Raw genomic sequence first — 27,654 nt, forward strand, 5'->3', positions numbered from 1 at the left:
CTCCGGCAGCTCAGAGGGAGATGAATTCGGGCCTTGACGCTGCCGTAAATCCTTTAAATCTTAACCAGAGGAGGCCCTGGATATAAAGCGGCCAGTTCCTCAGCATGACCCAGCTAGATGTCTGCGTCTTCTGGCAGGTGGCGTGGGTCCTCACCTGTGGCCGAGATGCATCCCATCTGCTTTGAGTGATGCGAAGTCTCTCCTCCTAGTCGTTAAAAACTCCTGCTTATGTAACTGCGGCCACTGTGTTGATTATACTCAACGTGTCTTAACTGTTTCTGCCCAGGGGCAGCTCTCTGGAAGCTCATAAGAGTCACTTCTTGCCTGGGACTCCTAAGAGTGCAGACGAATCCGTATCTCCTTGCCCTGTCCTGGATTTGTCCTCTAGATCTTTGCAAGGAGATGGGGGGGATCAAGATGGATTTGGGATAAAATTAAACTGACGTCTGCAAAAAAACCAAACCAAACCCCAAAAAAGCAAACAGGTGAAAAAAATGGTGATTGTGGCTTCCTCGCTCACTGGGTTAGAGAAGTGATCGAGTGTGAACCCAGCCTTGCATGAGAGGAGTGACTTAGCATTGGTGACTGCCCTTACGAAGACCTGTGCGCTCCCAGGCGAAGAAACCATGGTATTTCCATCCCAACCTTTTGGCGAGTTAGCGCCAGCCGGGACCACCAGGTGGTCTCGGAGGCGGCTTGAGATGCGATTGCTCCTGACGAACACCCGCCCCCCGCCCCCCGGGCCGTTTTAACGTGTCGCTGTGTTTATTTCAGATGGAGCAGGAAATGACCCGGTTACATCGGAGAGTGTCAGAGGTGGAGGCTGTGCTTAGTCAGAAGGAGGTGGAGCTGAAGGCCTCTGAGACTCAGAGATCCCTCCTGGAGCAGGACCTTGCTACCTACATCACAGAGTGCAGTGTGAGCCTTCCCCCCAAGCCCCCTTCCCTCGGAGCGGGCGCTTCCCGTCGTGTGTGTCTCATCCTGTTTCATGACAGCATCATGAGGCACCTCACAGCCAGGGGCAGAGAGGAGAGAGAGGGAGGACGCACGAGCAAGACCTGCGATGTGCAGAGTAGCGGGGGCCGGGCGCGAGGGCCCGGAGGCCTGAGATCAGGCTCAGAAAGTCCAGGCAGGAGCCTGGAGACGGGCATAGACGGCGTGGCAGAGGGTCTCAGCATCTCCCATCCCAGCCTCTCTGCTCCTCCTCGTGTCCAGCGCAATCAGCCTCAGGAACCAAGCTCCCAAATAAGTGCAAGAAAATGTGTTTTGAATCTGTCCCAAATCAATATTCCATTGCCTAGAACCAGCGCAGCAACAAGAAAAACTCAGCCTTTAAAACCCAGACCCTCTGTCATCTTTTACCATGCGACTTTTTTATTTTCTTTCCTTCACAAGAGTGGACTGTCTTCTCCATTGTCTCGTTAAAAATTTTCATTCAGGTGTCTTTTAATGTACAGTCTTAACAAGTTGAATCACACATTCTTCAAGTGTTTTTTTTTTTTTTCACAAGGGAGAGGAAATCTATAGAGAGTGGCTGATTAAGAATAACTGCTATGTTTCCATTCCAGATTTGGCCTCCTTTCAGTGGTGGGTGAAGTTATTCAGCTTTGTATTTCAGATCTATATTTCAGTGTCACTGAAGCATTGAGGGAACCTTTTGGATAAAAGGTGTCCAGGAAATATAAGCCAGGAGGTGGAAATAGTTTGCTTGCAGTCTTAAATGGCACCTGGGCAGAGAATGAAGTCATTGCTACTTTGAAAGAGGGATATATACTTGACAGTCCTTGAATAACTGCTATTCCAGAAAAGACTTTGTAGCCACCCCAATGATGGTTTCATGGCTAAGGGATCTTATTAGTTTTTAGTCCTGAGCATACAAGTAAGTATCTGCTGGGGCAGGTAGGAAACAGGTGGATGCAGTTTCAGGCTGGATCCTTAAGGTCACAAGGTTTGAGATGATGTTTCTTGAACCAAGGGGTTTTACAGGATGAAACCTGGAATCAGCGACTCACCGGAAGTTGTCGACTTTGGTCCGTCACCTGAAACCATCTTGGTGTCTGCGAAGCAGCCTGCAGCTCCCTTAATGAATCTTTTCAAACAGAGCAGGATCCACAGGACAACCCTATTAAAATTTTGCTTTCCGCAGAGCTTAAAGCGAAGTTTGGAGCAAGCACGGATGGAGGTGTCCCAGGAGGACGACAAAGCACTGCAGCTTCTCCACGATATCAGAGAGCAGAGCCGGAAGCTCCAAGAAATCAAAGAGCAGGTACGGCTCCCTGCCTGGGAGCAGGGCACTAACCAGACCTCTCATTTCAGGAGAGGTGTGTTTGAGGGACAGAGAGAGGGAAGGGGGGGCAGTGAGGAGAGAAAGTTATGTAGGTCATTTGGAACTTTTAGATTCCCCATGATTTATATAAATGGCAGAGTCCTTGTTCTTTCTAGCTCCTTGTGAAGTCTGGGCCCCACGATGGCTACTCTTTTCAATTGAAGGTATAGGTTTAGAGCAGGGGGGTGGGCAAACTGCAGCCTGTGGGCGAGAATCTGGCCAACCACCTGTTTTTCATGACCACAAGCTAAGAATGGTTTTTGCATTTTTAAATGGGGCAAAAAATTCAAAAGAAGAGTATTTCATATGGAATTCAAATTTCAGTGTTTATAAATAAAGTTTTATTGGAACACAGCGCACCCATTCATTTAGGTACTGCCCATGGCTGCTGATCATGCTACAGTGGCAGAGGTGAGTGGTTGTGACGGAGACCACATGGCCTACAAAACTGAAATTGCTTCCTATCTAGCTTTTTACCAAAAGAGTTTGCCAACCTCTGCTTTAGACCATTAAAAAAAAATTTAAAGTTTTCATAGCTTTTCAGATGCACTTAAAGTTTTTGAGAAAAGCCAGGGTACTTCATAGTCTTACTTATCTAAAGACTTATCCTAGAAGAAGAGTTTGAGCAGTTAAAGCCGAGTCAGAATTGACACGGCAAATCTGACTACAGAAAGCCCCCTCCCCTGTGTGTTCAGAAAAGAGAATCCAGACCTTTAAAAAGCCTACTCTCTTTTTTTACCCCCTCTATTTCTAAAAGGATTTTCTTTCTAGATGGTTCATTTTTATTTCACTTCACTGTTTCCTTTTTAGCATGGATTTTTTTTTTTTGTCCTTTGAAGAAACCGTAAATAGAAACTTTAATGAAGAGAATGCAGTGAGCAATTGGAGAGCTGAATTATCAGCTGCCAGGCAACTCTCATTCACTTCAGAAAATCTAGTGGAAACAGTGATGGAAATGAACATTTTTGTCTCTGGGTAACGCACACTTAGCCATCTGGGTGGTGCTAATGCAAGAAACTCCGGCAAATAATTTGATCCATTAGCTGTTCTTTACAGAAAGAATTCCTGTTTTGGATGTTTTGTTGGCATCATCTCATTATCATCTTAATACTTCTTAAATCATTGGTTAATGATTGATAAAAGTATTCTGAATAAACGTGCATAGGAAATGGTGCAAATTGGTTGTCAGGTTTCTGAACAACAACACTAACTTAGAGATTTTGAAGGTCACACCTACAGTTTGAAAAAATCTGCTTTGACAGTTGACTCGTTGCCCCTTTTATCAACACAGTTTTTCATCCTAAAAGCTTCAAGAGGTAGGATTCTTTTTCTCCCATTAGTTCAGTGTGGTTGGAAATTTGCTTTTGGTGACATCCTGGGGAAATGAAAGCTGTGCTTGGCCACCAGAGGGAGCAGCTGGTGTCTGTGAAATTCCATAGAAACAGAATTATCAGGACACTTTGAAAAGGTGTTTGCTGGTGGTTGAGTTCAAAGAAATGTCCTTTGTGATTCATACCACAGTTAGCATCCATGTGGAATTTTAGATTTAATGACTGCTAAGCGTTCCATTTTGAGGGGGGGGGAACTTCTTCGTTTCAGATTTTATTTCTCATCGGAAGAAGGATTTATTAAAATGACCCTCGGTAAGTTTGGTGAGAGCAGGATGTTTGCAATCCAGGAAAAAGCATTTAATACTTGCAGCAAACTCCTAGTATTTGGTTTGCAGCCTGTCAATTCCTCCCAGGTTTGCCATTTATTCCGCACTCTTCCTCTCAAAGCCAATTTCTGTACTGCTGTTTATTTAATTTAAATATGTTGCTTCTGCTTAGCTACCCCCAATGGAGCACTTGAATTTGGTTTAAAATAAAAACACCTAGGGAATTCCCTGGTGGTTCAGTGGTTAGGACTCTGCGGTCCCACTGCAGGGGGCATGGGTTCGATTCCCGGTCGTGGAACTAAGATCCCACGTGGAGTGGCCAAAAATTAAATAAACAAATAAAAACATCTAAGCGTCTCACATGATGGTTAGATTCATGCTCCATCAGTAGCCATTGCTGATTCCATCCCACCCCTCCCCTGCCCCCCTCCACCCCTCACCCCGGGAAGGGAGACAGAAGTTCAGGTAACACAGAAGACGTTTGGGTTTCAGGATTTCTGACTGAATAGGACCATGTCTTCCTTCCCACAAAATTCTGAAGCTCCATTCCAAAGAATGACTCGAGGCAGGACCCAAAAGTTGTCCACGGTTCCCCATTCTGATCCTGTTCAACTCTGACCCACAGTTCAGCCCATGCTGAGATACGTACAGCTGCCTCTCAGCTGTCCTTGGGAACTGGCCTGATTATCTTCTCTCAGAGTTTTCCTGAAGCAGGGATTTGGTCCGCTGTTGGATGTATAGGATTTCCTTGAAGTATCCAGCAGAGTAACAGTGGCTCAATAAATGAGGTGGAATTTTGTTTGATGCTTGTAGCAGGCTGGGTGCCCCCAGGGCTCAGATTGCTGACAGAGATGTTGCCTGATTCTTGCCTTCGTCCGCCTGGGCGCTGACAGCTCAGGAACGAGAGATGTTGGGGGAACAGGGCTGTGTCCTCACTCTTGACAAAACACAGAAATTACGTTCCCTTCTTGCCGACATAAGTTTAAGTCAGACAAGGGAGCTCAAGGATAAAAGATGGCCAAGAGTGCCTCCTACCTCTTTGCTTCCTCCACAGCTTGGTATTTGTGCCTGTGGGTACTTTGGATTTTTTAAAACTTTAAAATCAGAAGTAAAATAATGAGTTTTAGGTAGAAGAAATGGTTTTCATAGGTAATGTTTTTGTCTTTATATGAATGCTATTGTAAAATAGAATTTTTTATATATACATACATATATATATATATATATATATATATATATAGTTTTTTTAATGGAGGAAGGGATCCAGGAAGGCACAATACCCAGAGCTATGAAAGTCATAATAAGTCATGACACAGCCCTGGCCGAGGGGTCTAGAAAAACCCCAGGTAGAGCGAGTACTATTTCACATCACCGGCTCACATTCCATTCTGTGAGTTGAGATAATTGTTCAGTAGGTTATAAAGACCTTTGCTTATATAACCCAGCACCACCCACTTAGTGGGCATCGTCCAGAAAACCTGGCGCCCCATGACTTGTGGGATTGACCTTCAATAACAATACAGTCGGCCCTCCGTATCCACGGGTTCCATGTCTGCGATTTCAACCAACTGTGGATCGGATTTGGTTCTGGAACCATTTCCCTGTGGATACCGAGGGATGACTGTACGCTTTTGGGTGGGAAGGAGTGAAATGAGACCATGCTCCATTCTGTGCTCATTTTTTCTGCTTTCCGCTGTACCAATAATACAGAGAGATGTGCTTACGTGAAAACTGTCCATTTTCATAAGGACATCACCTCCCCTTTAGTGTGCACTGGGGGGATTGCCTGTTACAAAGGATGAAAGGTTTACTTTATATTCTGTTACTAAAAAAAGAAAGAAAAAAAAAGACATTTTATTGGTTAAAAGCATAACCTTGCTCAGTTGATTCCTCTTCAGTTATTTCTTGGGGGAACGGATCTTAGAGATGATCACTGTACATTGCGAAGGTCAGAGACAGTTTTAATTCTCTATTCTTTTCATTTTATATCCGCCACCTTGGATTGGATAAACTGCTCATTCATAATCCTTATATGTATAAGCTTTGCTTTTGCTAACAGAGAATATTTTCATACTTTGCCCCAAAGTTTTCAAAACCATTGCCCATTTCTTCTGGTAAACCAGTTTTGGAAAACCTCGATGCAGATGTCCTGTTTTGATTTTAGAAATTCAATTTGGAAAAGGTTGGGCTGTTGGGATTACTTTAAAGGCTTTTGCTCGAGGGAACAAGATAATTCTTTCTTCAGAGTCTTTCTCATAAGTTACTTTGATCAGAGCCAGTGTTTCCTGACTCTTCCAAATTTCAGGGTGACTTGCCTCTCAAGAGCAACGTTAAGTTCATCATGCAGTTTGGGGCCCAGAAAAATTAATGATGAGAAACTGACATGATGAGTTTCACCTTCCAAGATTCTCTCCACTGAGATTTCCAATTACCCCCTTGTGCCTTCTGAAAGGTTAATTTTAAAACTAGTACCATATCTAATTGTGTTAGGCGCACATAACTTCTAAAGGACAAATCTGTATAAATGATTACCCTTGGAGGAAAGCTACGCATAAGCAGATTATCCTGGTTGTTTAAAGTACATCCCTTTCAGCTCTCCTGTGTTACAAAGGTCTTAAGGTTCTGCACTTCTTGTACGATATTATTTGCTCAAAGGATCTTATTGTGTATAGGCACATTTGTTCCAAATGGTGTTACTAGTGATTCATGATCTAGATGAAAACAGTTTAAAGATTTAATATTCGTTTCTCCCTCCTTGTCCTCCACACACCTTGCCCTTATCCCCTTCTTTCTACTCACCTTTTCTCTAGGTCCATTCTCTCCGGTCTCTCTTCACTGTGTCTTCCCTCTGTGGTCTGTGTTCTTCCATCTTCACCTCCCATCTTTCCTTTCAGGAGTTCCCAAATTCACCTTCCTTCCATTGCCTACTCTTTAGGAGTACCAGGCTCAAGTGGAAGAAATGAGGTTAATGATGAATCAGTTGGAAGAGGACCTGGTTTCGGCCAGAAGACGGAGTGATCTCTATGAATCGGAGCTCAGAGAGTCTCGGCTGGCCGCCGAAGAGTTCAAGCGGAAAGCCACAGAATGTCAGCATAAATTGATGAAGGTAGCCGGCTCCCTGCCGGGGAGGGTGTTTTGGGGGTAGAATCATGGATGATCTTAGCAATAATAAAGGGAATCCTAGCTTCATGAGTGTACGTTTGGGAAATAATGGGGGTGCCTTGCAAAGCTTCCTGGTCTTGGTTAGAGAAGATACTTTTTTTTTTTATCATCATCCTCATTATTTTGGCCACAGAGACCAAGAAAGCCTGTAGTGTTGTCTTATAAGACTTTGAGGTTCTTGAGATTTTTCCAATATGTTGTATCTTTTAAATTACAGGCTAAAGATCAAGGGAAGCCTGAAGTGGGGGAATATGCCAAACTGGAGAAGGTATTTTCCATTATTGGTATCGTGATTTCGGGTAGACAGCCTCTTAAATGTTGCTCTCCGTGGCCTGTCACTGGTTAAGAATACACTTGCAATGAATAGAGAACTGTCTTCTGGGTTTATTTTGATGGTCAGTCTCTGGATGACCATGTGTAGCTTCAGCTATATTTCTAAAAGGGATAGAAGACACCTCATTTTTTTTTGGTCAGGCCCGCTCACAGTAACACACAAACCCAGACACTCAGTAAGACACATGGGAAGATTCTTACTGTTTTAGGGTACCGGCGACTCTGATTCTCTTTTTTTGCCATCTGTATGTGTGTTGCTGGTTTTAGAGAAATAGTCCACATGGAGGTTTGCCCTGAGACATTCAAAGGTTTCTCTGCTAGGCTACTGTTCTTCCTCTCCATCAGTAGGTATTGGAAAACAAAACAAAAAGACCCCAACAGAAACCTCAAGAAAACAGGACTGCAGTAAATGTAGCAAGACCTTAATGCCAATTTGCCTTTTTTGCTTTATTTCCTGGGATTTTAATCACAGATCAATGCTGAGCAGCAGCTCAAAATTCAGGAGCTCCAAGAGAAGCTGGAAAAGGTAAGCCTGAGGTGATGTTTTGGGGAACTTACCCCCCATTTCCACCTACTTCTTGCTTTGTCATGGAGCACAGGAGATCAAAGAAAGAGAATTAGTCGCCCAGCACCGAGGAAAATGAAGGGGGAGTGAGTTATTACCTGAAAATACAAGAGCTCTGAGTATACTTTCTCCTTTTGAGACATGTCAAACAGTGTTTGTTTAAAAAACAAACAAAAAAACCCCACCAAGCTCTGTGAGACTCTCAAGTCAAAGCTCTAATTGTACTACAGCAGAACCCAAGAGGCTGTCTCGTCTCCCTTCAGGGGACCGGGTCCCCATCTTGCACGGGAGAAGCCTATGTTGTTCACGACCCAGACAGCTTTCAGTCAGAGACTGTGGGCAGTCTTCCTGTGCGTCGGGAGCCTGGAGGGACCAGTAGTCCTTGGGCGGTTGAGGGTGGGATGTGGGTTTGGTTTACGGCATTGGGCACAGTGTGTGCAAATGGCCCTTCCTTTAGGTGAACACGGGAAACGCTAAAGAAAGGGCCAGGATGAATGTGGCCTTTCATGTCAAGAACGTTTGTGAATGTGTTTAAAAGAGTTCCTTCTTTTTGTGTTATTAAAAACATATAACATTAAATTGTGTTATTAAAAACATATTACATTTACTGTCTAAATTGTTTTGAGTGTCCAGTTCCTTAGTGTCAGATATATTCACATTGTGAGATAGATCTTGAGAACTTTGTCATCTCACAAAACTTAAACTCTCTACCTGCCAAATGCTAATCTCCCCACCCCCACCCTTCGTAACCACCTTTCTTTTTCCTTCCTTCCTTCCTTCCCTCCTTCCCTCCCTCCCTCCTTTCCTCCCTCCCTCCTTCCCTCCTCTCTCTCTCCCCCTCCCCCTCCCTTCCTTCCTTTTCATTCTATTTGTTTTATTGAAGTGTAGTTGACTTACAGTGTTGTGTTACTTTCTGCTGTACAGCAAAGTGACTCAGTTATACATATATATATATACATTCTTTTCCATTATGTTTTATCACAGGATATTGAATATAGTTCCCTGTGCTATACAGTAGGACCTTGTTTATCCATCCTATATATCATAGTTTGCATCTGCTAATCTACTTTGCTTGTATGGTTTTGACTGCTTTAGGTACTTCCTATGGATAGAATCATACAGTATTTGTTCTTTTGTGACTGGCTCTTTTTTTTTTTTTTTTTTTTTTTTTTGACTGGCTCATTTTGCTCAGCACAATGTCTTCGAGGTTCATCCATGTTACAGGATCTCCTTTTCAGAGGCTGAATAGTATTCCATGGCCTGGATATTCCACATTTTCTGCATCCATTCATCTGTCCCCTTCCTACTTATTCTTGAGATCACTACTGGAAGCCTTTCAGCTAGACATTTGTGTGAGGATTTGTATCTCCTAGAACTCTGCTCTCCAGTAGAAGTGGGAAGCAACCCACACATGTCAGCCTCAGATGTAATTTTAAGTTTTCTAGTAGCCACATTAAAAAAGGGAAAATCCTCTGAATGATATAGTTTCCTTAATCCATTTTATACAAAATATTGCAGCATGTAGTGATATTAAAACATGTACACTGCTTCAGTTTTTAAATGAATTAAACTTAAGTAAAATTTAAAATTAATTTCCCAGTCACAGCAACCACGTTTCAGGTGCTCACCGGGCACATGTGGCGAGCAGCTCCCACGTTGGACAGTGCTGGTCTCGAAGTTGGAGTTCCCTTGCCGTTTTCACGTTTTAAAACTATAATCTAGGACTTCCCTGGTGGCGCAGTGGTTGAGAGTCCGCCTGCCGATGCAGGGGACACAGGTTCGTGCCCCGGTCCGGGAAGATCCCACATGCCGCGGAGCGGCTGGGCCCGTGAGCCATGGCTGCTGAGCCTGTGCGTCCAGAACCTGTGCTCTGCAACGGGAGAGGCCACAACAGTGAGAGGCCCGTGTACCGCAAAAAAACAAAAAAACAAAACTATAATCTAAAGCAAATGAGTGTGAGGTTGTTGGTTTCTTACACTCAGATCTTTACTGTGATGCTGGAAGAGCTGCAGTATAGTAAAGACCCAAATAAAAATTAACTTCAAAAGGGTTCACTGTTTTTTCTTTAAACATGAATTTGCGAGTCACCACGAACAATGTGGTGGTTATGCCCTTTGATAGGTATTTGAGAAAAAAAAGTTTATAGTTTTTATCTTGTTTTCTTGTAAAAGTAGTACAAACTCCCCTTAGGAAAATCAGCAAATGAGATGATTAAATAGGGAGACAATTAACAGTCCGGGGTAAATACATTAATACCTGGGCAGATGAACCTGAGACCTTTTTGTTTGCATTTATTATGTTATATTGACTCTAAGATGCTAATGATTGTCCGATACCCCATTATCTTCTGTACCCCAAGAAAGAAAAAAACACCATCAATTTTAATCGTAGATGCATTCTAAATTCAGTGCTGTTAAAAAATATATATAAGTGCACCTTAGGACAGACGAAACACAGAATAAAATGAAACGTTTATATGTTTTGAAAAATGGATAAAAATATCCATTCAGTGTGACCCGATTTTTTTTCCTGTTTAGGAGATGGTCCCCATCTTTTTCCGTGGATAAATTGGGCCATCTCTCCCCTGTTCCTTCTCCTTTCAGGCCGTGAAAGCCAGCACGGAGGCCACCGAGCTGCTGCAGAACATCCGCCAGGCGAAGGAGCGGGCCGAGCGCGAGCTGGAGAAGCTGCACAACCGCGAGGACTCTTCCGAAGGCATCAAGAAGAAGCTGGTGGAAGCCGAGGTGAGCAGGGGACCTCCAGCTCCCGGCTCCCGAGGTGCCCGGCCTCCGGCTGTGCAGGGGAAGAAACCTCGGGACCACCCTCTCTCTGCTCCTGTTCATCCAAACTGCTTTCCCTTCCGCCAGTCCCTTTGAAACCCAAGACGCTCGGGACCATTTTCCCCAAGGGGGAGAAGGATTTGTCACAGCAGCTCTGAGTAGAAAGATGTTTTGATAAAACCTTTCCTTCCTATTTGTTTTCCTCTGACCCGTTCGCCTGTGTGGGAGGATTCACGTTTATCTAGATGAACTGTGATGCCACCCCTGAGGTTTCCTTTTTCTTCCCTCTGTACCCTTGCTTTTCCTCACCTTCTCCCCAACGGTGTTAATAATATATTAATTTTCGAGGCTTCAGCTGTGACCTGTGTGTGTTGATAACTCCCAGATCTATATTTTTGGGCCTCTTCTCTCTGTCCAATTCTTTGTTGTTGTTGTTGTTGTTGAAACCAATTATATAATTATACAGGAAACACATGAGTGTCTTCTCATTGTGAAAAACATAGCACTGAAGAATATAGAATAAAAAGGGACGTTTCCCCTTTGCTGCCCTCCGCCTCCCCTGACGCCTGGGTGATGGGTCCATGGAACGGATGTGTCATAGTTGATTTAACCACCCCCCTGTCCTGGGCCTTCTGCTTCTCCCTGTCGCAGGGCTGGGGTTGAACCTACTTGCCTACGTCTCTTTGGGGCCACCCTCACCCGCGATCCAGGAAGTATTTCCCACTGCTCCCCTGGCATCTTGACTGGGTGTCTGAACAGTGCCTCCGAATGAACTCAGTATCTTCCCCGACAAGCTGGGTTGCCTTCTCAGTCTTCCTCGCACCGGTCAGGGCCCCCATTCATCCATCTGGTCACCCCAGGCTTGACACCTTGACATCATCTGCTGCTTCTCCCTGGGCCCTGCCATTCCGAGAGTCCCTCAGCCCTGTAAATACACCCACACTGTCTCCACCGTCCACTCTCTGCCGGCCATTTCTGCAGGCCTCCCCACAGTGTAGGCCCTCTTCCTCTTAGCTGGGTGAATGTAGTAATTTCTCGGCTTTCTGTTTCCAGGCTCACCTTCCTCCCATCTAGCTCAAACGGGGTCAGACTCGTGGACCTCAAACTCCAGGCTCATCAGCACCCCTCGCCCCATCCCAAACCTTTCAGGGCTTCCCTACTTCTTAGGTGCATGAGGCTCTCAGCCATTTGCCCCACACATGCTCCCCTTTCCCATTTTCTCCAGCTCCTCCGCTATTACACCTTATGCAGTAGCCCCTCTACGCTCCACCTGGGGCCTACGCCGGCTCTCGGCCACCTCCGCACTGCTGCTGCTGCGCCTTTTTTTGAAAGGCCTTCCCCCCTCCCCTCCAGCCCTCTCCCCTCCAGCCTCCCGCATCCCGACCCTCTCCACGGCGTCCACATCCCCTCACCTGCTCAGTTCAAAGCCCTCCCTCCTGCCTGCACCCTCCCACAGCCCTCTGTACCTGTTTGCTTCACAGCCCTGGCCCTCTTAACCCATATCATGTTTATTTGTGTTTATCTTACCTCTTCCAAGGGCAGGCATTCTGTCAGCTTCCTCTCGGTATTTTCCATGATGCCTAGTGTGGTACTTTGCAGATAGTAGGTGCTTGGTAAATATTTGAATGAATGAATGCACTCTTGTAACCTGCACAAGCAAGTACTCCTCGGATCACAGAACTGTGTTTTCCTCACCGTGGCTTCGGGTGCCTGAGACTTCTCTTCCTGCCTCGAGCGTACGCTTCCCGAGGGCCCCCTCCCTCGGCACAGGCGTCATGCCCGTAGCGGTTACCCCATTAAAACTTTCTGATTGATTCACGATCTACAGGAACGCCGCCACTCTCTGGAGAACAAGGTAAAGAGGCTAGAGACCATGGAGCGTAGAGAAAACAGACTGAAGGATGACATCCAGACAAAGTCCCAACAGATCCAGCAGATGGCTGATAAAATTCTGGTGAGCAGGAACCAAAGTTGACAAGTTCAAAGATAACAGGTTAGAGGTTGTAGAGGGAAGGGGGTCAAAAGAAGAACCAGCCACCGTCACAGGGGAGGTTATCGCCAAGCAGGTGAATTAAGAGGAAGTGGTTTTAGTGGACGCCACGTCAGAGAGTAGCACGAATAACCACAGGCTGGACATTTCAGCACTGGTAACAGATCCATCAGTATGATTTTTTTTGCTCTGTTTGCTACTGCCTGACTTTTAAAATCACGAATGTGCACACGCTGTCGTTTCCGATGCATTTTTACAGGAGCATTTACGTACTTCTATCAGCAGAGTTTTGTATGGCCATTAAAGTTGCAAATGCCTGTTTGAAAAAGGTGTAGGGATTCAGGGCTTTAAGACCGACACCCAAATTCTTGCTTTTGCAGAGGAAAGAAATTAGTCACGCAGATTTTTTCAGAGTAGTATTTGTCATAGATCCGTGTTCACCCACCCACTTTCTCTGCTCCAGTTGGTGGTTAATATTATTATTATTTTCACTTTCCTTAGAGGTAGCAGATCGTTTTTTAGCTTTATAATCACGATGATTTTGTTTTCGGCTCTGACGAACAAATTAACTTGATCAAGGAAGGCTTGGGTGGTGCTTGCCGACGTGTCAAAGTTTTGCTCTTGCCAGGGTGAAAGGCAGGTGAACCTTTAAAGGACTCTCCTTGGATTTCAGTCCCCAAACCAAGAATTTGATGCCACTTTGGGGAGCCTGTTTGTAGCCCTTTCCTCCCTGCCCCCAGGACTGACTCTGGAGTAGTCGGGCGTTCCTCTGCACCAGAAAGAGACAAGGTGGTGAGCGGGGTGCTTCCCACCTCCCTCTTTCTGTCTCTCCCTCTGCATCACTTCTGGGAACCGAGTCACCAGCAGCTATATGAACTCAAGAATGACCAACTTATAGGCCTATATACTTAATACCAAAAAAAAAAAAAAAAAAAAGAAAACCCAACCCTTCAAAACGTTACATTTCTGTTTGTCTATATTCGTGAGCGTGTGGGCACTCTTGAACACACAGGTGAAAAGAGAAATTGTTTTGCTCTGACACACAGTCTTTATAGATAACGTCTACACACAAAGGCAAATGTGATTGTCAGTCTATCCTTTCTGTTCTCTCGTGCCATCATCCAAGTATCTCTTGGCAATTGTCAAATGTGTGAATTTTACTGTGAGTCAAATGAATTCCCACTGAGATTCCACCACCGCTACCCCCTTGCTTGGTGCAAACGACGTGGTTAAGTCTTGTGGTTGCAAAGTGTTTCTCTGTTTAATGGTGATGTGTTCATTCATTCATTCAACAAATATTTAATGAGCTTCTACTATGTGCCAGACAGTGTTCTAGGAGCTGGGAATAGAGCAGCAAACAGTACTGTTTGCATAACAGGACTGAAGAATCTGATCCAACACATGTAGAGAAGATAACGTTTTAAAAAATGACAACAACAACAAAAAATGCCAAACTGTCAAGAAGTCAGATTTTAGAATGTCTGCATTTCCAAGGTTCACTTTCCAATTAAAATGTGGGAGTGTAGAGTTCTGCATTCCTGGATTATATGTTGTAAACTCCCATGCATACGTAGACCGGAAATTTGGTCTTAAGGTTGTCAGTCTCAGGTATCTGAGTTTTCGACCTGTTTTCAGATTGATTTCCATTCCTGTGCTATCTTAGGAGGACTGAAACTAAGACAAGACGATTATCAAGTGATTTCTAAAATAAAGAAAAAGTAGGCAGCTTTCTTTTTCCAAGTGTATCTTGCCACCTGTCCGAGTACCTTTGTGGTTGTGACTTCATTTATCGGAAGGTGCCTTTTGCTCAAGAACCTGGTGCTTAGGTTGTGAAGTATCTGGGATATGGGCAAAGAGGGGTCCTTAATACTGTTACATAATGATGATGCTTGGAAACACTTCCCAAATATCATTTGCATTAAAATATTTGCTATTCTGATAAGAACTTTCAAAACAGCTAATTGGGGTTCTCATTATAGCAGAGTCTTTTGCTTTAATAAAAGATCTCATTGCCAGGAATCCTTTAATATACATAAAGCCCATAAAGTATGTTTTTATTACTTAAAATCCTGTTTATATTCAACTTTTCAAGATAACATCTGTTAGCTTGCAGTAGATCTTGTGCACCTGGTCTTAACATTGAATACTTTACTGGCCCCCAAAGCAAAGTCAAATGCTTGCAGACTTTCGAATTTCAAAAGCTTAATCAGTAACATTTCATGTGTGTGTGAATCTAAAATTATTCTTTTCTCCATTTTATGGGCATATCCTGTATAATTTCCTCATTCTTCAAAATTCTCATAATTATTTCCATTTCAAAGGAAAATTTCAAGATAGTGTGAAGAGACGAAAACTTGGAGTAATGACTTTTGATATTAGTAATTAACTAATGGGTCCAGATTCATAAGAATTAATGTAAACGCAGATAGCTTCATTTAGAGAATGTTTCGGTGAGTTGAATGCTGCCTTTTATACGATCAGTTTATAATACGTTGGCAAATGAATTGGTATAATTTCCAAATGAATTACAATTTTGTTTGAAAGCAGAAATCTTAATACGAGAATGAAGAGGACATTACATTTGAGCTATTTATATTACTCCACGTTCTCTTCCTATCTTCAATGTATGTGTACACGTTTATGTCATTTTTAGTGAATTTTATGTTCTGCCTTGTTCCCATTAGCATTATATCATGTAAACTTCATATAAACATGATGTCATACGAACACCTCCAGATATTCACATGCTCCATATTACCAGTCAGTTAAAATAATCATTCAAAACTCAAAGTGTTTGAATTGTTACATAAGTTTTCCTTCTTAGCTAGGCTTCCTGAGCAATCATTTTGTTAATGAGGAAAATACAAAATTTTTTTTTATCCTCATAGTAAATTAACTTAAAACTTAAATTGACATTACTTTCCTCATTTAAGGCCGTCAAGACAGTGGTCAGGGGCTTTGTGCTGTACTGAAATTTCAAATTGTGTTGCCTCATCACTCTCATTTCTCTAGGCAGAGATGAAGAGCTGCCTTTGTTTGGCCTGTCACACTGACAGATTTCTGATCCCAGCCCACCAGCCACGTGTTTATGTGTGTGAATACTCGGAGCTGGAAAACCCAGGGCCAAGGCTTGGTGGTGGTTTCCTTTCCCAAGAGCCTTAAGGGCTAGTCACGAAGAAACAGATGCCTGTTGCCTTTGGTGCCTGTGCCAAAGTGGTGTCTCCTGCGAACGTCTAACATGCATCGGCTCAATTCTTCCCTCGCACACCTGACGGTCTGTTCTTTTGTGTCCAGGAACTGGAGGAGAAGCACCGAGAAGCTCAGGTCTCAGCCCAGCACCTGGAGGTGCACCTGAAACAGAAAGAACAGCACTACGAGGAAAAAATCAAAGTAAAGGCACTTTACAGTCTTCCCTGCCCTTCCTCCTATAGCACCACGTAGCTCCTTTCTCTTCCCAGGCACTTCAGGCCACTTCTTGCTAGAACAAAGGACTCTCCGTGGTAAATGCTGTCCTCAGGCCATGGTGGGAGGTCTTGGGGTGTTATCCTTGGGGCTGATTGAATATCAGAAGTTCAAAAATAGTTTATTATTTAAGAAAATTTAATCATCATGTGTCTCAATTCCATCTTTAAAATGTTTTTTGATCCACTGTCACTGAGTCCGTGATAATTTAGATTTAGAGAGATTCACCATCTCTTTGCTTTTAATTTCCTTCTTGCATCTTAGACCTGGAATTCTTTTCCTTTTTTTATAAAGTATATCCTTGAGGACTTTCCTTAGTGAAGGTCTGCTGGTGCCAGGCTCTCTGTTTTATGTGTCTGAAAATGTCTCTATTTCATCCTTGTTCTTGAAAGATGTTTTGACTGGGGATAGAATTCTAGGTTGACAGTTATTTCTTTTAATACTTTTTGAAGATATCATTCCATTGACGTTTGGCTTTTATTATTGCAGTTGACGGTCAGCTGTCAGTCTAACAGTTGCTTTCTTTGAAAGCAGTCTTTTTTCTTTTAAAACTTTGTTTTATCTTTAACTTTCAGAAGTTTTACTGTGATGTGTCTAGATGTGGACTTATTTTTATTTATCCTCCTTGAGATATACTGGACTTTGGAATATATGTATATATTTTAAAAAATCAATTCTATAAAATTATTGGTTGTTATATCTCAAGTATTGTCTCTCCCCCTTCTCTCTTTACTTCCTTTTTGGGAATTTGATTAGACATGTGTTAGATTACCACCAATCTATCCTTTTTTTTTTTTTTTTTTGTATTTTCCATTTCCTTGTCTTTTGGTGCTACATTCTGGTTAAGCTCTGACTGATCCAGTGTACTAATCCTTACCTGTCTAATTTGCTGTTAAACCCATCCATTGAGGTATTTTTAAATTAATTAATTAATTATTTTTTGGCTGTGTTGGGTCTTTGTTGCTGTGCATGGGCTTCTCTCGAGTTGTGGCGAGCGGGCTTCTCATTGCAGTGGCTTCTCTTGTTGTGGAGCACAGGCTCTAGACACACGGGCTTCAGTAGTTGTGGCTTGCAGGCTCTAGAGTTCAGGCTCAGTAGTTGTGGCGCACAGGCTTAGTTGCTCTGTGACATGTGGGATCTTGCCAGACCAGGTCTCGAAGCCGTGTCTCCTGCATTGGCAGGTGGATTCTTAACCACTGTGCCACCAGGGAAGTCCCCAACCATTGAGTTTTAAATTTCAGTTATTGTATCTATTTGTTTCTTGACATTCTGTTTGGTTCTTCCCCAAGTTTGCTAGATTATTTAAGTCAATAACTTTCTATTTCCTGCATTGATTTGAAGCTTATCTTCTGCTTCTTTAAAGGCATTAGCATAGTTGTTTTATGATCTGTATCTGATGATTCCAGTATCTGAAGGTCTGTTTCTGCTCTGTTGATTTCTCTTGGCTCTTTTCCAAGGTGTCTCTCTTTTTCGTGTGCTTGGTCAGCTGCTCGTTTTCCTTGGAAAATTAATAATAGAATTCTTTGAGGCCTTGAATGAAAATGTGTGCCCACCTTGTGGGTGGCTCTGGGCTCTGACTTCTTTGTCTTCTTACCCTTTGAGGCAATTAAAAATGAAGCTCAAGTTTATCTGGTTCAGCAAATGCCTCAAGTTCAAAATAGCTGGGTTTTTGCTTTCACTTAGATTTTAGTCTGTAATTTCTTACTCTCTTGCCAACTTTTAGGTGCTTTTAGGAAAATGTTTTCCATATTCTATCTAGCATTTTAAATCATTTTTCATAGAAGAACTGGCCTAAATAGTCCAGCTTATCATATAAAATAATAAATTCAATTATTATTTTACTTACTGAAATTATTATTTCAATTCAATTATTATTAATAAGTTCAGTGATCAGAAATGACTGCCAGCCTATCTATTTCCTTTTGAAATCACATCACATGTTCATTATGATTTTGGACTGAGCCTTTAACTAATTCTTACGTTCTTGAGAATCAGACATTGTTCATTACCATCTCGAATATTGTCTCTTTCCCTTCCAAGTCAGACAGTGAAGGAGGCTTTTAATTTTTGTGATGATCATATTATTGATTTGGTTGATTTTCTCAAAGAGTTGGCTGTTCCTTTTCTGGAGAACCACACATGTACATGCTCACACAGCATCTTCCCCATCAATACCCTGACACTTTCTTTTTATTACCCCTCGTGCTACTTTTGGTTATTTTTCATTAAAAGAAACACCAGGAAAATAACCCAGAAGGGACCACACTGTGTTTTAGTGTGACCCTCTACTTTAGTGCATTTACCTACCAGTCCTTTTGGTTTGAGTTCTTACTGGTGTCCAGACTTTTATCCTTGAAATAAACTGACTTTCAGAAAATTATGAGAATATATACAGTAGTCCACTGGTATCTTTGCATGATGAAAATAACCTTTGCAAATTCATTCTGTAATTTGGGTCAGTGTATTGACTTTTCTGTCAAAAAGCCATGTTCTATCAATATCTTCAATTGATATAAATGTCTACAGTGGAATCTCTCATTTCAAACAAATTCCTTGCTTCCCTCCCATGCATCTTCTTGTTCATCCTCCCGTCAGTTTAACCCAATCAAGGCCGGGATGTGTACATCCTTGAGAAAGGCTTGTTCCTTGTGGCTCACACTTACCTATGTTGGTATCCACCACTGCCGAAGTGGAGGTCTTAGTTTGAGCAGAGTCATCCTGAAAATGTGCTTCATTGCTTTAGCACTGCATAAAAAAAGAGCATTCCTGGTCTAGACATTATGTGGTCTCTGCTACCTTCTAGAAGGCAAGAACTTGGCTTTATAGATCCTAGAGAATGTTAGGGAGAGATCTGTTTTCTTCTGTCTTCCCTCCTGGCATCTTTATGAAACCATTTCTTTTTAGTCTGCTCTGCTTTGTGTTCCTGTTCCATCCCCTGTGAGGCCATTTTGGTAATCATTGTGATCATACCCCAGATTCTGTCCTTTTCCTGTTCATAATTTTAGAATCGTGCCCTGACATCCAAGAGAGCAGGCCACTTATCCTCTTGAGGTTCGCCCCTTCTCCCATGACCCCATCCTCCACCTCTTATTCTTCTCTGCCAACTCTCACTCTATTTTTTTCATCAGTCAGTTCTAGTTTAAAGCCCTCTTTGAAATCTGTTCTGTCCTTTCTTTATCATGTGGACCCCCTCCCTGTTCATTGGCTCTTTTCAGGGACTGTGTCCCCATGAGCTACGAAGGACCCATCACAATAGATAATGTGGGAAAGGCAGATTTCAATTCCCATCTGTGACCCCAATTCTTTGGGCTTTCTTCCCAGTATCAGATGCAGTCGCCATCATTCAGAGAAGCACAGTGATGAGGAACACAGGGTCGTGGTCAAAGGCTCGGCGAGTTATGATGTTGCCTTCCTTTTCTCCTCTCTTTTTCACCAGTTGTTCTGGCAGCTGGTGGGGCTGTGTGTGTCCCTCGCAGAACATTAGATCAAGCTGGTGGATGGTGACACCATTACTGTTTTATGTTTTCCTCTTGGGAACAGTAGGTGCTTACAGTGGCATTCTCAGCACTGAGAACACATGATTTCTCTTCCCCTGGGAAGGATTTCTCTTTCCAGTGACTTTTTATTTTCAGCCCCAGCTGGATCAGAGGAAAGAACGGAGGAAGGAGGCCTTTTTTTTTGTTTCTTTTCCCTTTCCTTTATGCTGTCTCTTCAGTCTATTGACTCCCCACCTACTTTATCGGTGGGCAGAATCCACTTGTCCCTGGCTGCTTCTGAACGTCGGCCTTGGTTACACAGGCTTCCTCGGTCTTCAGCTTTCCATCCCTCCACATACAGCCTGGAGATAACGAGATTAATTTTGTACAAGTTAAGAGCAAGCAGTGTTCTAAAAACTACTGGCGCATTGGCTACGATAACAGTGCCCCTAGGTAATAGCTGCAAATCGTAAGATCTCTAGAGAGATCTTTTTTCTTCCCTCTCGTTCTGGAGTCCACCTCCCCTTCGGCCATACCTCTCAGGTCATTTTGGCTGCTGATTTAAAAATAAGTTCTTAGTTCACGTCCTCTGGTTACTTGCCATTTGATGGTCATACTTCACTTCTGAACCTCATCCTGCCTGCTAGACAGACCCCCGCTCCCTCCCTCTGCCCTGGAGTTGGGGCAGCGTGGCTTCTCCACTGCTTTTCCCCTCCTTTCCTGTGTTTCTCCAGTGCCTCTGGTTAGTCTGCTCTGCTCAGGACACTAACTTCTCCTTTTGTTTTTCCTCAGGTGTTGGACAATCAGATAAAGAAAGACCTAGCCGACAAGGAGACTTTGGAGAATCTGATGCAGAGACACGAAGAGGAGGCCCACGAGAAAGGCAAGATTCTCAGCGAGCAGAAGGCGGTAGGTAGACAGAATCACAAAGCCGGTTTCCAAGGGAGGGTGTGTGAACCACGCCAGGAGTCCCCCACCGGGGAAGAGTCCATTTGGTCTGTTTTATCCCATGGAGTCTGCTGCTAACAGAAAGCTCTCTCTGCAGCCCCTTCTCGTAAAAGCAGCAGCAGTGGTGGCTCGGGGTGGCCAGTTCTGCCCTTCACGCCCTTCTTTAAGAACGCACGCTGACCTGCGTCAACTAGAACCCTGTCTTTCAACACACCAACCCCCCGCCACCTCCCCGACGAAGTGCCCGGTGGCCTGTGGCCTCCCTTAGGCATCTGGTTTCCTTTCAAATCTGTGTAGGCAGATGTTTCAGAAACTTGCAGCTTAAGAGTTTCCCCTGTTATGCTTGTTAATCTACTTATTATCTCAGACCCTACCGAGACTTTTCACAACCGAATCTCTAAAGGAGGGTCCTGGGAAGTGATATTTTTAACCAGCACCCCACCCGCCCCTTTCCTGCCCTGGCCAATTCTTATGATTCATTAAGTTGGGGAAGCTCTGATGCAGAGAATCTAGGACAGTAGGGGCTGGGTGAGAAGGAATCACCCAGAGAATGACAGGCTCGTTGGTGATGAGAAATAGGAACTTGCAGATGCAAGTTTAGAGGCTGTGGCAGGCTCAGGGTGCATATGGACGACACGGGGACTTCACAAGGCCTGTCGACTCACGGAATGCCAGGTTCCTCAAGAGGTCCGCCCGCGTGTGCTTACTGCAGGCCCCTTAGCTAGTGAGGGCATATGCAGTCTCCGTTTGATAAAACAAGTGAGTGCCATCGTTGGAGCAGTGAGATCTACGCTCCTCAGGGTACAGGCTAGTTGAGTCTCTGGTCCAATGGCCTGCCTTTCAGATGACACTTTTCCTCACTTACGTGGCCCACTTCCCTCTCATTCTGGTGTTACTGTCTGTGTGCGAGGTTCCAAAGATCCCCCGTGTTTCAGATGATCAACGCCATGGATTCCAAGATCAGATCCCTGGAACAGAGGATAGTGGAATTGTCGGAAGCCAATAAACTTGCGGCAAACAGCAGTCTCTTTACCCAGAGGAACATGTAAGTGTTCAGATTCTAACTGTGTGCTTGATCCCGCTTTGGTCTTCTCTCCTGGGCACAAACTCTGTTCTTCTGTCGGCGGAGCAGGAGTGGATTTAACGACTCCTGTGGCGGGGCCCTGCCTCCGTACACTTACGTCCTTTTGCCCTCTCTGAAGTGGTCTCACTCTACCCGCCCTCTCTTTTGAGCCGCGTTTTCTTAAATGCTTCAAGTTACCATCCCATCACTGAGTGTTTTGCTCTCTCTAATGAGGTAATTTACAGTTTGCTTCTGGAGACCTCATTCCCCACACTCGCCTCCTGTAATCAGCCAGAGGTGATCTCGGGTGTGCCCAACTGGGCCATCCATTTCGCTGTTGTGAAGTTGGGCCCTTGGGGGTGAGTTTTGGGGTTCGGCAAGGACTCTCCTATGTTCTGGGAGCTCTTTGATCTTAATCTTTTCCCCCAAAGAATTACAGTCTCCTTAAGAGATCTTAAACGTTCCCATCTTAGTTTAAACCAGCTTGGTAGGCCGCTGTCCGATCTTTGAGTTATTCCAGCTTCTGAGCGGCCTGGTGAAGAGGTGAGCAAGGTCGACAGAGAAGTAGAAGGAGTAGCATCCTTTCTCCTCATCACCCTCTCTTCCCCAGCGCCTGTCTTAGTGAGTCGTCAGGGTGCTCCTGTACTCTCAGGAGGCCCTTTCTGCTCTCCTATACAGACTGGAAAAATAAAAAGGTCTACCAAAGGAGTGAAATAATAGTATCTCGTGAATCCCCCTTGACCATACTGAATCCCGTTGACGAGGGACTCTGAGCGGTGGGCACTGAACGGGCCCCAGGTCCCCATGCTGCGGCCATGCACACAAGGCCGGGTCAGGGTGGCGCTAACCTGGGAACGAGTGTGGTCCACTTGCTCAGATGCACCTCTCACTCCCCTTCTGCCTGTCCTTCTGCGGGGACATGCTCACCTCTAACGGGACTGTGATTTTGCTTGGCTCCTCCCACCACCCCCACCAGGAAGGCCCAGGAAGAAATGATTTCAGAACTCAGGCAGCAGAAGTTTTACCTGGAGACACAGGCTGGGAAACTGGAGGCCCAGAACCGGAAGCTGGAGGAGCAGCTGGAAAAAATCAGCCACCAAGACCACAGTGACAAGAATCGTCTGCTGGAGCTGGAGACCAGGCTGCGGGAGGTGAGAGTGAGGGGTGATCTCCCGAGGCTATTTGTTGGAGGACCCAGGGGCTCCCAGTCATCCAAGTGTCAAGCACAAATCAATACTTACGTGAGAGCCATTGTGTGTGGTGGTGAAGAGTGCAGACAGGGCCATGGGCGTCTGCGTTAGAATTCCACTTTCCCTTTTTAGGAGTTTGGTAACCTCGGGTCGGGCAGGCTACCCTACCACCTCTGTGCTTGAGTTTCCTCATCTGTAAAATGGCCATGAAAACGTATCTCCCTCACGGGGTCACATGAGGATGACGTGAATTGGTGCATCTTCAAATGGGGGCACAGTGATCCCTCCTGTATCATGATTCATTGAGGGCCACATGACTGTGTCCCTGCACGGAGTTTAGCACATAGTACGGCTTAATGACAGTGACAGAGCCCCCCCCCCCCACCATGACAGTGGGAGACTAAAAGAGAAATCTAAACTTTAGGTTTGTCTGATGGAAGGTGATTCGCTTCAGAGGTATTGGGTTGGCCAAAAAGTTCGTTTGGGTTTTTACATAAGATGGAAGAACCCGAATGAACTTTTGGGCCAATCCAATATAAGGAAGCTGGGAAGGGCGGCCAGGTTTGGGGAGGGAAATACCACACATTTGGTTGTGAACCTTTGGAGGTTGACTGAAGCTGTGACTTGACACGGCTCACTGTGTATTTATCAGATGCCTACTCTGTGCCAATTAGTAGCCAGATAGACAGTGGTGACAAGACAGACCCATCCCTGATCTCGGGGGCTGTCAGCCTAGCAGGTGGGTTTAGCTGGCCCTGGCAGAGGCAGGAGTTCAGGAGGGTGGTCCTTGGAAGTGGGACATCCCAGCTGGGCGTAGAGACACTGGGCTCAAATATTTGTGATGGAATTCTTCAAAGCGGAGATGATCTCTCTTAAGGCAAAGACCATTAAGCAGACAGTCTTCAGTTAAGGACCCAACCTTGAATTCTGACGCTTAGGAATGTCTTCATTTGTACTGGAGTATTAAAATGAGGCCACTTCTCCCAAGGGCAGGAGTTGTCAAGGTGTGGACCCCTCTCTGTTAGGACCACATGGCCTGTGTGTTGAAATGCAGATTCCTGGGCGGCTTCCTCCCTCAGCTTTTTGAATGGAATCGGGGTGGGGTGGGGGTGAGGAACAGGGATTTGCATTTTTAACCAGTGCCCTGGGTGATGCTTATGCTTCCGGAGTTTGAGGGCTATTGTTCTAGGTTATCCAGAAGCCTTAGGCGGTGCTTTTACTTTCTAATCCAGGCGATATTTTTACTTCAGTAAGTTTAACCACACTTCCCCGTAGTGTCAGCCTTAGGAGTGTGAGTGTAAATAACTCGGATAGATTTCTCTGAGCGTGGGAACGCTGGCTGGCTGTCTTTTGCTTTCCCTTCCCACAAATGTCTCTCTTGTGTGTCTGCCCTGCAGCTGTAGCTCCTCTGGGCACTAACCTGCCCCAGGGAAGGCGTGGTGCTTTGTTCTCCAGTCAGTATAGCCAGCCCCACAGGGGCGGTGGGAGAAATTTAGGATGCTTCCTGAGGGGCTCAGGCTGTATATGCTCCAGGGGAGTCTGGAGTTTAGCTTTATCTATTTATTTATTTTAAAATTTTTATGGGAGTATAGTTGATTTACAATGCTGTGTTAGTTTCTGCTGTACAGCAAAGGGAACCAGTTATACATATATGTATAGCTACTCTTTTTTAGATTCTTTTCCCATACAGGTCATTACAGAGTATTGAGTAGAGTTCCCTGTGCTCTATAGTAGGTCCTTATTAGTTATCTATTTTATGTATAGTAGTGTGTATATGTCAGTCCCAAATCTCCCAATTTATCCCTCTCCCCCTTTCCCCCTCCCCAGTAACCATAAGTTTGTTTTCTACATCTGTGAGTCTATTTCTGTTTTGTAAATAAGTTCATTTGTACCATTCTTTTTAGATTCCACATGTAAGTGATATCATGATTTTTGTCTTTCTCTGACTTACTTCACTAGTATGACAATCTCTAGGTCTATCCATGTTGCTGAAAATGACATTATTTTGTTCTTTTCTGTGGCTGAGTAATATTCCATTGTATATATGTACCGCATCTTCTTTATCCATTCCTCTGTCGATGGACATTTAGGTTGCTTCCATGACCTGGCTATTGTAAATAGTGCCGCAATGAATATTGGGGTGCATGTGTCTTTCCGAATTATGGTTTTCTCCAGATATATGCCCAGGAGTGGGATTGCTGGATCACATGGTAGCTCTATTTTTAGTTTTTTAAGGAACCTCCATACGGTTCTCCATAGTGGCTGCACCAATTTACATTCCTACCAGCAGTGCAGGAGGGTTCCCTTTTCTCCACACCCTCCCCAGCAGTTATTGTTTGTAGATTTTTTGATGGTGGCCATTCTCACCCGTATGAGGTGATACCTCACTGTAGGTTTTCTGTGTATGTGTGTGTGTGTGTGTGTGTGCAGTACATGGGCCTCTCACTGCTGTGGCCTCTCCCGTTGCAGAGCACAGGCTCCAGGCGTGCAGGCCCAGCAGCCATGGCTCATGGGCCTAGCCGCTCTGCGGCATGTGGGATCCTCCCGGACCAGGGCACGAACCCGCATCCCCTGTATCGGCAGGTGGACTCCCAACCACTGCACCACCAAGGAAGCCCCTCACTGTAGTTTTGATTTGCATTTCTCTAATAATTAGCCATGTCGAGCATCTTTTCATGTGCTTTTTGGCCATCTTTGGAGAAATATCTATTTAGATCTTCTGTCCATTGTTTGATTGGGTTGATTGTTTTTTTTTTTGATGTTGAGCTGCATGAGCTGTTTGTGTATTTTGGAGATTAGTCCCTTGTCAGTCACTTTGTTGGCACATCTTTTCTCCTGGAGTTTAGCTTTAAATCTAGCCAGGCGGTCCGCCTTCTCTTTGCCACGTGCTGCCATTGAGATTGAGGGTAGAGGCCTCAGCCTCAGGTTTGACCCACCTGCAAGGGTCCTGGGCGTCCTTCCCCGCAGCCCATGTGTGCAGTGTTAGCAGTTTTCCAGCAGCGTGTGTGGCGCAGGGCCCCTGGGTTCTCCCTGCATCGGACAGCATCCTGCTCCCCAACTTCCTCCTGACATGTGACAGTGATGTCACCGGCCTCTCATGGTTTTGCCAAGTGGCCGTGGGAGTTTTCAGAGTCGCAGCCTCCTCTGACTGCTGGCATTTTAATAAGCCACTTTTTAGCTGTGTGACGTCTTCTCAGTTCCTGAACCTCCCGGGCCCACAGTTGGCTTGTCTGTAAAACGGGGGTCCTAGTCATACCATCCTTGTTGGGTTGTTAGGAAGATGAAACGGGTGAAGACAGTGCCTGGCACGCGCTCTGCATGGGTACTGCACCTGCTGCCGTCACATCATCGTTGTCGCCACGCCGCAGCCATTGTCCTCCTCGTCATCCTCACTAGAGAGAGATCATAGCCTTGGCTTTGGCTGCCGTGGGCTCGTTAAGGGCTCCCAGATCCAGCCGACCCGCCCAGACCTGTCTCTTGAGTTTCTGACCTGTTGTCCCGGTAGACATTGGACACCTCCACTCAGATGTCTCCCTTACAGCTCAAGTTCAACGTGTCAAGAGTGGATTTCTTACCCTTCTCCTCAGATTGGCCCTTCCTCTCCTGTCCCCTGTCGTGGCCAGTGGTCTCACTGTCTGTGTAATTCAGATGCCCAGCAACATAGGTGTCACCTTTGCCTCCTCTCTGTCCTTTGTTCTCTGTCCCACTCTGCGTTAACCACTACATCCTGTTGGTTCTCAAGGCTGAATCTTTTAAAGTCTTTCTCCTCTTCATGCCTATGGCCTTTGGGACTTGGGTGTCACCTTTTCCAGGGAGCCTTCTCCGTCCCCCTGGAGCTGGATGGGATGTCTCCTTTGGGTCCCCATGGCCTTGCATGTTTAGCTTGTACCCTTTCGCTTTCAGTGGGCTCTCCAAGGGTAGCTAGCATCTCTTATTTGCTTGGCATCCCCATATCTGACACAAGGTCTGGTCCCTAGGACAGCCTGTCAGTGTTGGTGACGTCAGCAGATGTGCCAGGGTCTCCCACATCTCCATGCCTTGGACGTCTTGCTTCCTGTGCTTGGAATTTTCTTTCCCTTCTTAGCTGCTTGTTTGGCTCCTGGATTCTTCAACACGGAGATCCCCAGTCACCTCCTCTCCCCCTCTGCTGTGTTCCCATCACATCCCTGCATCTCCTGACCATTGCATTCGACCACAATGTATGGCAATGGTTGGTTTTTATTTTTCTCCCCAACTTGAAGGCAGAGACTGTTTTTCATCTCCGTATTTCCTTTTACACAGAATTTGCCAAGTAAATTTTCTTTTTTCTTTTTTTTATGTTAATAGCGACTGCCTTTAATATTTATTTATTTATTCGTTATTTATTTATTTATTTTGGCTATGCCGGGTCTTAGTTGCAGCATGCGGGATCTTCACTTGCAGCATTTGGGCTTCTTAGTTGCGGCATATGGATTCTTAGTTGCGGCGTGCATGCGAGATCTAGTTCCCCGACCAGGGATTTGAACCCGGGCCCTCTGTATTGGGAGTGTGGAGTCTTACCCACTGGACCACCAGGGAAGTCCCAAGTAAATTTATCTTGAATGGACGAAAGGTTGAGTAGATGGATGGATAGATGGGCAGATGGAGGGAAGCATGATTAGTACCCAATATGACCTTAAGTTGGGTTACCTAATCAGAACAAATCAGAGCAGGAATATTTTAA

General features: G+C 44.9%; 1 protein-coding gene across 1 annotated transcript in view; it reads left to right on the forward strand.

Moving 5' to 3' along the window:
• CIT (citron rho-interacting serine/threonine kinase) overlaps positions 1 to 27,654 on the forward strand; it is a 173,404-nt gene that overhangs the window by 92,121 nt on the left and 53,629 nt on the right. The window contains exons 12-22 of the mRNA XM_081252505.1: positions 775 to 918; positions 2,147 to 2,266; positions 6,919 to 7,089; positions 7,363 to 7,413; positions 7,951 to 8,004; positions 10,647 to 10,787; positions 12,652 to 12,777; positions 16,108 to 16,203; positions 20,544 to 20,660; positions 21,635 to 21,744; positions 22,739 to 22,913. Coding sequence (XP_081108631.1) covers positions 775 to 918; positions 2,147 to 2,266; positions 6,919 to 7,089; positions 7,363 to 7,413; positions 7,951 to 8,004; positions 10,647 to 10,787; positions 12,652 to 12,777; positions 16,108 to 16,203; positions 20,544 to 20,660; positions 21,635 to 21,744; positions 22,739 to 22,913 — 1,305 coding nt within the window. The remainder of the gene's footprint in view (positions 1 to 774; positions 919 to 2,146; positions 2,267 to 6,918; positions 7,090 to 7,362; positions 7,414 to 7,950; positions 8,005 to 10,646; positions 10,788 to 12,651; positions 12,778 to 16,107; positions 16,204 to 20,543; positions 20,661 to 21,634; positions 21,745 to 22,738; positions 22,914 to 27,654) is intronic.

This window comes from Mesoplodon bidens (assembly GCF_964165515.1).
Source record: "Mesoplodon bidens genome assembly, chromosome: 13".
Taxonomy (NCBI): Eukaryota; Metazoa; Chordata; class Mammalia; order Artiodactyla; family Ziphiidae; genus Mesoplodon; species Mesoplodon bidens.